The 10,505-nt window shown below is 49.6% G+C and overlaps 1 protein-coding gene across 1 annotated transcript in view; it reads right to left on the bottom strand.

The window, feature by feature from the left end:
• Nucleotides 1–8,360: 8,360 nt before the first annotated feature.
• Nucleotides 8,361–10,505, bottom strand: part of LOC105527498 (U3 small nucleolar ribonucleoprotein protein IMP4) — a 4,182-nt gene continuing 2,037 nt past the window's right edge. Inside the window, exons 3-9 of the mRNA XM_011963816.1 lie at nt 10,227–10,310; nt 9,461–9,570; nt 9,247–9,379; nt 9,015–9,169; nt 8,846–8,940; nt 8,684–8,757; nt 8,361–8,601 (exon numbers count right to left, since the gene is read on the bottom strand). Of these exons, the coding sequence (XP_011819206.1) occupies nt 8,489–8,601; nt 8,684–8,757; nt 8,846–8,940; nt 9,015–9,169; nt 9,247–9,379; nt 9,461–9,570; nt 10,227–10,310 (764 nt within the window). The 3' untranslated portion in view covers nt 8,361–8,488. The remainder of the gene's footprint in view (nt 8,602–8,683; nt 8,758–8,845; nt 8,941–9,014; nt 9,170–9,246; nt 9,380–9,460; nt 9,571–10,226; nt 10,311–10,505) is intronic.

The raw sequence follows: 10,505 nt of genomic DNA, 5'->3' as shown, positions 1-10,505 counted from the left end.
AGCCAATGGAAGCGCGTAGCGGCGGGCAGCGGGCAGGGAGTCCCAGCCACGGTGTTCAGAGCCCCACCCCGGGCGCTCGGCCTTCACGCCCATCCGCAGAAAGTGTGCGGAGTTGGAGGGGAGCCGCCCGGCCGGCTTCCAGGATCACCGAGGGGAGGCTGGAGAGAACGGACTGGCACCTGAGCCTCTTCAAGGACAGGCCTAGGTTAGCCCCCTTCTCGCCCAGTGGGAAGAATTAAGAGGGGGTGTCAGTGGAAGGGGTGTCGGCAGACACTGGTTGGAGGTCGTTGAGGGGTTGAAAGGTAGCATTGGGGCCTGGATGTGTGCCTGAGTCTTTGAAGGGTCAACAGGGGCAGGATGTCAGGTGGTGAATTGAATTCACTAGGAGCCATCCGAGTATTGAAGGCACACTTTACTAAAGGCCCCGGTAGGAAGTGGTTTTGGCTTTGCTATCTCTGCCCCAGCTGCTTAACTCAGCTGTGCAGCATGAAAGCAGACAATCTACAGTGTGGCTGTGTCCCAGTGAAACTATTTATGAACAAATAAATTAGAATTTCGTGTAATTTTCATGTGTCATGAATTATTCTAGTGTGTGTGTGTGGCCTACAAGCTGTGGTTTGCTGACCTTGGCTTAAGTGATGGAGGGATCCAAGTGCGTCTGTGGGGTCAGCAGCTAGGGCTGTTTGATTTATTGTGAGGTCTGCAGGGGTCGCTGTGAAATCCATGGTCATCATTTATCAGTTTCATCTTGGAGCATTCTGAGGGAGGTCGGAGGTCAATGGATATTAATGACAGTCATTGGGAGGCCAGTGGATACTTGGGACAAGAAGTGAAAGTAATCGTGGGACCATTGGGATTTGAAGTGTTAGTAACTGAAGGGTCAGAGGAGTCTGGAAAGTCATTGAGAGCTCTGCTCAGTGCACGACAGTGACTCTCAGTGTAATCACTGAGGGTTTGTGGATGGCCATGGAGAGCCAGGGAGGTAGAATACAGACGCATCAGTGAGCTTTCAGAAAATAAGTACATTTGCTGGGAAAGTTATGGAGGCTAAGCCCCTGAGCACACATGGTTATCAAGGGCAGTCATTATGGGCTAGAGGATCTCTGTCCAGCAGCAGGGATCCTGTTGAGGGTCTGTCCTCACAGGCTGAGGGCTGTCTGACTGGTGGGGGGCATGTTGTCCAGCTGAAGGTCTGGTTGACTAGGTGGGTGGTATGTTCTCTCCTCTGGGGTAATGTCTCTGTCCATTTCAGGGAGGGAGCCTGTCCTTGAGAGATTCTGACCTTTGCCTGGCTGGGGGGCTCAGGTGTCTCTCTGGCCATAGGTCTATTTGGATGTCTGGCTGAGGGTCTTCCCATCTGTCAGTAATCCATCTGTTTGTCCCGCTGGGTGTTTCCCTGGGATCCTGTCCATCTGGAAGTCTGTCCAGCCAGGGTGTGTGTGTGTGTGTGTGTGTGTGTGTGTTTGGTGGTTTGTCTATTAGAGGATCTGAGTGACTAGCCAGATGCTGCCTCGTGGCTTGTGAACATTAAGTGGCTCAGGCTGTGGTCTGCCATTTCTACTTCCAGCTGCTTTGAGTGTCTTCCTGCCCTGGTGTTCACCCTCACTCCAAGCCCCCCTTGTTGTTAAACCCACCTGTCCTCCTGACAGCTGACCATCCCTCATGTCTCTCCAAACATCCAAACTCTTAGTTTGCCCTCTGTTCAGCTCAGGCTGGGTGTGGGGGATGGGCAGACCCCACATCTTCCAGAGGCCCTGGCCCACCCCAGCTTTTCTCTCGTGGAGGACTGCCGGCCGTGTTCTTGCGATGAGACTCACTGCTGCTGGTGGCCCTCCTGTTCACACTGTCGGCGGCAGTCTTGCACAACGGGAGCAGCTGGCACTGCTGCAGAGACCCCAAGCATGCCAAAGCCCACGTGCTACGTGCCAATCTGTCCCCTGCCCACCAGTGTGGCCAGATGGGTCGCTCAACAGAGCCGAGAGAAAGATGCACAGGGACAGGTGCACAAGGCTGTGAGTTCAGCCTGCTCTGAGGCTGCAAAGGGGAAAAGAGAAAGTACAGTGGAGACTGCTGGCAGACATCCCTTCCTCCGGGACGTTTACGGGGAGCTCCTTGGAGACTGCTGGCATCTCCAGGGTACAGTTCTTCTCCAGCTTCCTTTTTTGCTTAGTTAAAAAAGGGCAGAAGACTGGAACCAAAATGTTTGGGTCAGAATTCTGGCGCCATGACTCTCTCAGTATGACCTTGGGCAAGTCATTTGATTTCTGTGTCTCAGTTTCCTCTTCTGTAGGACTGTGTCTCTTCTTGTTGCTTTATTGTGAGAATTTAAGGAAATCATTGTATATAAAGCATTTAGATAGAACAGCACTTGGCTTGCAGTATACACTTGGTGCTATTATTATTACACTGCTAGTTTCCTTTTCTGAGACTGCCACACCCACCTCCTCTAAGTTAAAATAAAAGCGGAAGCGGGGGTAGAAATTTGAAAACATTTTCCCATTGTTTCATTCTGTTAAAAACCTTCAAGCTGGTCGAGCTGTCCTGTTGGTCCATCCACAAGTCTGGCATTTAGCAAACAGGAAAAAGGTACCCCTCTTCAGTGCAAGAGGAAGCCGTGGCCGTGCCCCCTGCTGTCCGATGCCTGAGAGCTGTAAGTCCCCTGGGAGAGCCTTTGTTCCCGTCTCCATTAACTCCCCTCAGGTGTGCCAGGCTTCAGTGTTCCGAATCAAAGACTCCTCCTGGTCCCACCCTGGGAAAGGGTCAGCAGCTCAGTGCAGGGGAAACAGGCCAAAGAGAAAGCCACCCTTCCCCTTCTCAGCGCTAGACCAAACCCCAGAAGCCCCAGCTCTTTGTGGAGGCTGATTGCTGCCCTCAGGAGCTGTCCTGCAATTCTGCTTCAGAAAGGAGGGGAAACCACTGGGAATAGAGGGGAAAGCCCTCTTCCCCATCTTTAAAATGCTCATAACAACTTTCCCCCACTTCTCCAGGGTAAAGCCTGGGCATCTGCATTGCCCAGAGCAGGCCCCTCATGTGCCCCTGGAGGAAATAAACTCGGGCAGACAAGTGCTCTAACAGCAACGCTGGTAGCACTCTGGGACTTCCATGACTGACAGGCCGGATCAGGCTGCTGCCTCCTCGGCCTGCAGGTTCTATACCTAATGCTAGCCCAGTCTCAGCACACTTCCTCTGTATGCAGTGCTTTATTTAGAAAAGACCAACTGGCCACGATATTGTCAGCAAATGCCGGCCAGGGTCCTGCACAGATAAGGGCCGTCTGCGGGCCCTGATTGCACAGCCCATGGATCACAGCTGAGTGTAGTTCCCAGGACAGCCAAAGGGATGCATGGATCCATGTGCGTGGCTGTCTGCCCATCAATTGTAACCCCAGAGAGACATGAGTGTGCATCCATGATTGGGTGAGTGTAAACACCTCTGGAAGGATTCCTCACTGCTGCTGCTGACCAGGGTGTTCTGAAGTCCTAGGCAATGCAGCCTGGCAAGGAGAAAGGAGGGAGGGGCCCATCAGAAATGCTAATTGGCATATAGCATAATCAGCTACAAAGTTTTAGAAACTCTTACAAAAACCTGTAAGGACTTACAAGAAAATTTAATAAGGTAGCTAGTTAAAATACACCAAGTAGGCCAGGCATGGTGGCTCAAGCCTGTAATCCTAGCACTTTGGGAAGCCGAGGCAGGTGGATCACGAGGTCAGGAGATAGAGACCATCCTGGCTAACACGGTGAAACCTCATCTCTACTAAAAATACAAAAAAATTAGCCAGGCGTGGTGGCGGGTGCCTGTAGTCCCAGCTACTCAGGAGGCTGAGGCAGGAGAATTGCTTGAACCCCGGAGGCAGAGCTTGCAGTGAGCCGAGATCGCACCACTGCACTCCAGCCTGGGTGACAGAACGAGACTGTGTCAAAAAAAAGAAAAAAGTATATCCTAAGTACTTCCACACACCATTTTAATGAATTTGAAACTATAATGCAAAAAGCTCCCATATTAATTTCTTGAGAAATAGGCACCAAGTTTGAACCCCTAATAAATTAATGGAGTTAAGCAATAATGCTGCCTACTGACATCAGAAAAACAACTCCCAGGCAGGCACTGCGACTCCTGAAAGAACATAACACCCCCATCAAGTATTCCTGCTAAAAAAAAGTTGAACATATATCTGATTGAGCCTCTAGATCTCAATATTAATTCAGAGGAAACACAACGGCACACAAAAATGTTAAATGACACTACAGTGTTAAGATCAGCAACATCCAGACCGTGAAAGGTCTATTAAGACAAACCAGTTTCCTAATTGAGTAAACTGCAAAGAAACAGAAAATCTTATAGAGACTCAGGACTTAACACACAAATGCTCATAGCAGCACTGTTCACAATGGCCCAAATGTGGGAAACAACCTAAATTTCATCAACTGATGGATCAAATGTGGCATATAATAATGCCCCACGTATAGGGGCATACATGGAATATTATTTGGCAATGAAAAGAAATGAAGTGCTGACATGAGTATTACTGTGAATAAGCTTAGAAAACATTATGCTAAGTGGAAGAAGCCAGTCAGAAAAGACATATTATTCCATTTACATGAAATGTTCAGAAACGGCAAATCTATAGAGACCAAAAGTATTCATTTAAAAAAAGAAATCCTGTTCTAAGGCCAGGTGTGGTGGCTTACGCCTGTAATCCCAGCAGTTTGGGAGGCTGAGGCGGGCAGATCATGAGGTCAAGAGATTGAGACCAACCTGGCTAACACAGTGAAACCCCATCTCTACTAAAAATACAAATAATTACCCTGGCACGGTGGCAGGCACCTGTAGTCCCCACTACTCGGGAGGCTGAGGCAGAAGAAAGGCGTGAACCCGGGAGGCAGAGCTATCAGTGAGTGGAGATCCTTCACTGCACTTCAGTCTGGGCGACAGAGCAAGAATGTCTCAAAAAAAAAAAAAAAAAAATTCTTGTTATAATGTCTCAGCAGAATCTGGCCAAAAGTAGATTAGTGGTTGCCAGAGGGACTGGGGGCCTGGTGGGAGGGAGGGGATTGGAGTGACAGCTAATGGGTATGGGGTTTCTCTCCGGGGCGGGGCAGGAGGGTACAAAAAATGTTCTAAAATTAGATTGTGGTGATGGTTACACAGCCCTGTGAATATGATTTTTAAAAAATCATTGATGCACAGGGACAGGCGCACAAGGCTGAGAGTTCAGCCTGCGCTGTGAATTGTGTAATATGTTGACTATCTCAATAAAGCTGTTTTTAAAAACAGACCTGAGACTTGTCAATCATTTGCAATGAATGGACCTGATGTCAATCTTAGTTGAAACTAACACACTTTCATCAAGGCAAGCTGAACATTAACTGGATATCTGATGATATTAAGGAATAATCATTGATAATTTTAAATGTAATTTTTCTGTTGTTGTTGAGTCCTTACCTTTTAGAGATATACATGGAAATACATATGGATGAAATGCTGTGATGTCTAAGATCTACTTCAAAATAAACTGGTGGAGTGGACACAGGGAGCGGGTGGGCTATGAAGACTGGCTCACATCAAAACCAGCTCAGCGACTCACTGTACCATCTTCTCTGCTCTTGTATATTTCAAATTTTCCACAACTAACAAGATTTAAATCAATCAATCTAGAGGTGAACAATTGCATCTATAAGGAGAGCAGACGGGTCATAGAAATATATACACACACAGCCAGTAAGTATTTGAAAAGAGGCACAACCTCCAGAGTAACTAAAGAAACGCAAATGTAATTGGGGGAAACATTCTGCACCTAGCGCTTGACAGAGGTTAAAACCTCTCATGATGCCCAGGGCTGGCCTGGGGGGCAGGTGCTCACATCTTGTGATGGTGCCTGTGGAGAGACACAACCTCTACTATCATTTTGTTTTAGTTTTTTCTTTTTATTGAGACGGAGTCTTGCTCTTGTTGCCCAGGCTAGAGTGCAGTGGCGTGATCTTGGCTCACTGCAACCTCTACCTCCCAGGTTCAAGCGATTCTCCTGCCTCAGCCTTCTGAGTAGCTGGGATTACAGGCACACACCACCATGCCCAGACAATTTTTTGTATTTTTAGTAGAGATGGGGTTTCACCATGTTGGCCTGGCTGGTCTTGAACTCCTGACCTCAGGTGATCCACCCGCCTCAGCCTCCCGAAGTGCTGGGATTACAAGTGTGAGCCACCGCGCCCAGCCTCTTATCATTTTAAAGGCAGAATTCCCGTGTAGGAATGTATTCATCAGATACACTTGCATAAATATGCACAGAAGTATGTTCAATGATGCTCTTGAAGCAGTATTTGTGGGGATAAAAACAGGAAGCCAGCCAACAATGTAGCCACAAGGAAGGAGGCAGATTCATGTGTACTAGACAGCCTTGGCACCCTGTGGCATCCAGTTGTCATTAAAGAGTAAGATGCAAGCTTCAGAGTGGCATGCACATGATCCCTTTCAGGTTAAAATATAACTAACAAACAGTCAACAAATTTATGGATACCATGAATAAAAAATACCAGTCCAGCTTCTTTAAAAAGTCAACACCGATGACCTCTGGAGAGTAGGGATGGATTGTTTGGGGTGGAAGGAGGATGATGGTTTACTTTTCACCATGTGCACTTGTGTTTTTAAAAATGTTTTGTAGAGATGAGCTCTCCCTATAGTGCCCAGGCTGGTCTCAAACTCCTGGCTTCAAACGAGCCTCCTGCCTTGACCTCCCAAAGCGCTGGGATTACAGGTGTGAGCCACTGCACCAGGCCTTCTGTAGGCTTTTCTATCATGAGGATGTCTTCCAAGTATCCATCTGCACCCCAAAGAAAAATGGGCAGAGAACTCAGAGGGCAGGTCTCCGTGGTCAAGAAGTGGGTAAAATGTTCACCTACTAACATTACGGTAAAGAACCTCCCTCCTCCCTGGGTGCCCAGTGTTCCAGCAAGGCATCCAGTCTTCTGGGGATGTTGCGGCACATACACGTGCAGGGCCCTCCCTGCCTTTTGCACACTCACAGCATATTACACATGGTGTTTCACACCATGCTTCTTTGTATTTAATGTCTGTCTTGAGGAGCTTCTCGATGGCTGCATCTACACAATGGGGAAAACTATTTGCAAACCATGTATCTGATAAAGGGTTACTATCTGTCTCAATTTGGGCTGTTATAACAAAATACCACAGACTGGGTAGCTTAAACAACAGACATTTATTTCTCACAGCTCTGGAGGCTGGGAAGTCCAAGATGGTGGCTCCAGCAGATTTGATGTGTGGTGAGGGGGTCTTCCTGGTTCACAGACGGTGGCTTCTAGCTGTGTTCTCACATGGCAGGAGGGGCAAAAGAGCTCCCACGGCCATCTTTTATAAGAGCACTAATTCTATGCACGAGGGCAGAGTCCTCATGACCTAATCACTTCCCTAAACTGTTGACCATAGGGATGAGATTTCACTATATGAATTTCTGGGGGACACAAACATTCAGACCACAGCAGTATCCAAATTTTAAAAGGGACTCAAGTCAACAACAAACGACCTAGTGTACGCAAAAATGCTCAGTATTACCAACTGTTAGGGAAATGCAAATCAAAACCGCAATGAGAGATCACCTCACACCTATTAGGATGGCTGTTATTAAAAAACACAAGATAAAAAATGTTGGCAAGGATGCGGAGAAAAGGGAACCCTAGTGAACTGCTGGTGGGAATGGAAATTAGTACAGCCTTTATGGAAAGCAGTATGGAGGTTCCTCAAAAAGTTAAAAATAACCAGCATTTGATGCAGCAATCCCACTTCTGGATATACATATAAAAAGGAGATGAAATCATTATCTTGAAAAGATAGCTATACTCCCATGACTACTGCAGCATTTCCACAACTGCCAAACTATGAAAACGTCTAAGTGTCTGTCGGTGGATGGATCGGTAAGAAAATATGGCATATGTATTTTTTACAAAAAAATCCTGTTATTTGCAATAACATGGAGGAAGCCGGAGGACATTATGTTAATAGAAATAAGCCAGACACAGGACAAACACCACATGATGCCACTCAGACGAGGAATCAGCCGCTGAGCACCGGGTTTGGCCTGTCGCCTCTGCGTTGGCAGCTCCCACTCAGTGAGTTAAGTTGGTGGGCTGCCCATGACATGGACTGGCCCTGCTACCCACATCTACCTGCTGAAGAGCTCACAGGACCCTGACTCTTGAGGGGATGTCAGCATCAAATATTTGACCATGTTAACCCCCACACTGACTCCAGGCCCAAGCACGTCCCACAGTCGTCAGGTCCCCACCCAAAGGGACCCCAATGGACTTTGCCCGCAGACCTGGCCTGACCACTCAGAGGCAGGCGGGGCCATGACGCAGACGGTTTATTCAGACCTCTCCACCCACCACAGTTCCACATCCCAGCTCGGCAGACCTGTCTGTGACAGCCCCATCCTGAGTTCCAAGTCCTCGTCCTGACTGAGTGGTGAGTGGGCTCACTCGGCGCTCAGGAAGACCCTCTTGCGTGCGGTATTGGTGTAAGGGTGCCAGCGCCACTCCACGTCTGCTGTGGCCTCCTGCTCCAGCGTGCCCAGGCGGATCATGTACACTGCAGGCAGAGATGGCCATCAGCCCTGGCACAGCCAGCCTCGCCTCCCAACCCCAGACATGGGATTCAGCCTCAAACTCACGCTTCAGCTCAAAGCGGGGCCCGACCTCAGTGAGCTCCACGTTGCGGTGGTCTGTCTTCTTGTACACGTGGTGCCTGGGAGGGAACAGCTGTGGGTCAAAGGCAAGCAGCAGGAGGTACACAGGGTGGGGACGCTCTCCCGGGTCATGGCCTGCGGACCCACCGGAATGATATGTAGTCGTCCTGGTTTGCGAAGGTGATGACCCGGTGGCTGTCATCTTTGGGCACGGGAAATAGGTATCGGAGGATGTCAGAGACCTGGGGCACAGGGAAAGAGAGTGGCAAATGCCTGGCCTGGCCCGCAGCCCCAGCCTGAAGGCCCCCAGACTCACCCGCTTGCCCAGGCGGGAAGAGAAGCCATGTGTGATGAGGTGGGGCTTGGCCTCCGACATGGTGCCCAGGTCCGGGATGTCATGCCGCATGACCACATTGCACAGCGTGAAGTAGGCAGTAGGGCCAAAGGGCAGGTGGCTGACGATGAGCCCCACTGGCGGGGAAAGGTGGCTGTTAGAGACGCCATCTGCCCTCAGACGGCTCCCACCCCAACTCTCCCTCCGGCCTCACCAGGTGTGCCCCGATGCTCATGAACAACCAGCAGATCGGTGACGCCATTGGCTTTGCAGGCTCGCACAAGTGCCCCCACTTCATGTCGACCTCGGTTCATTCGCTGGGCGCCTGGGAACACCAGCTTCAGCTCCTGGGCGTGGATGGCAGTGTGCAGTCAGGACTGGGGTTGTGTGTCCTGGGCATCTCCCCATCACTCCCTGCTCACCAGTACCTTTGCAAACATCTTGAGGCGGGAACTGGGGTCTCGGGAGGTAGTGATCATAACCTTGGGATCCTCGACTCCTGCCCATCGGTATTCATCATCCACGTGGCTGGTCACACCTGTCAGGGGCACGAGGGGCAAGAACATGACAATCTTGGGAATGAAATGCTAACTTGGGGGCAGCCAAGACCGCCAGGATGGCGCTATCTGCTGAAGCTTTCAAGAATAGGAGTGCTCCACATGCACAACGGGCAAGAGCGCGGCCTCCAACTACTCTGGCTGCCGAGCACAAATGTGGTGGAGGAACAGAATCTTTTGTTTAATTGTAGTTCACTTAAGCTATATTAATCACATGAGGCTAGCAGCTACTGTATTACACAACGAAGTCCATACTCTGCTAAGGCCAACAGTGACAAACTCCTTTCCTTCAAAACAAATATCTATAATGTTTGGAATTCCTTTCTTGTTTCTTGAATAATGAGTGAATTAAACGTATGGGCACCAATGATGTGCGAGGGACACCATCTTGCTCCGGCAGGCACTCCGGTGGGGGAGGGAATTAACAAGCAAGGCGCAGAGTCAGTGGCCCATGTGTGCCATGTAAGTGGGACAGGGCACACTCAGGGAGAGCCCTGCGATGCCATCTGTGCAGTGACAAGGGCATAGGAGACAGTTCCAGGAGCAGTTTCCTCTGATGGGACAGTGCCCAGTGTGTCTGAGGAACGACGGGAGACCAGCCAGCTCAGTGTTGGGGAGGGCTACCATGTATAGTTACCTTCACCTCCTGCATCATCAAACTCCAGGGACCTCTGTAAGGCCAGAGCCTCTCGGCGTAACTCAGTGGGAATCAGGCGGTTTTCTGCAGAGAGAAGAGAGAGGGGCCGAGTGGGTCACAAGCATGGAGCCCTCGGCTCACCCAATATACCACAGCTTACAAGCCTGTACACGCTTGAAATAAAAATACCTCAGTCCTTTCTGGGCTTGGATACAGCAGGGATAGAGGTGACAAAACTTTCTACAGGCCAGCCCGTAAACAGTGGTTACTAGGACTTCA

The sequence above is a fragment of the Colobus angolensis genome, unplaced genomic scaffold, assembly GCF_000951035.1.
Source record: "Colobus angolensis palliatus isolate OR3802 unplaced genomic scaffold, Cang.pa_1.0 Scaffold629, whole genome shotgun sequence".
NCBI lineage: Eukaryota > Metazoa > Chordata > Mammalia > Primates > Cercopithecidae > Colobus > Colobus angolensis.
The sequence above is the reverse complement of the archived record's forward strand: the minus strand, read 5'-3'. Positions and strand labels throughout refer to the sequence as shown.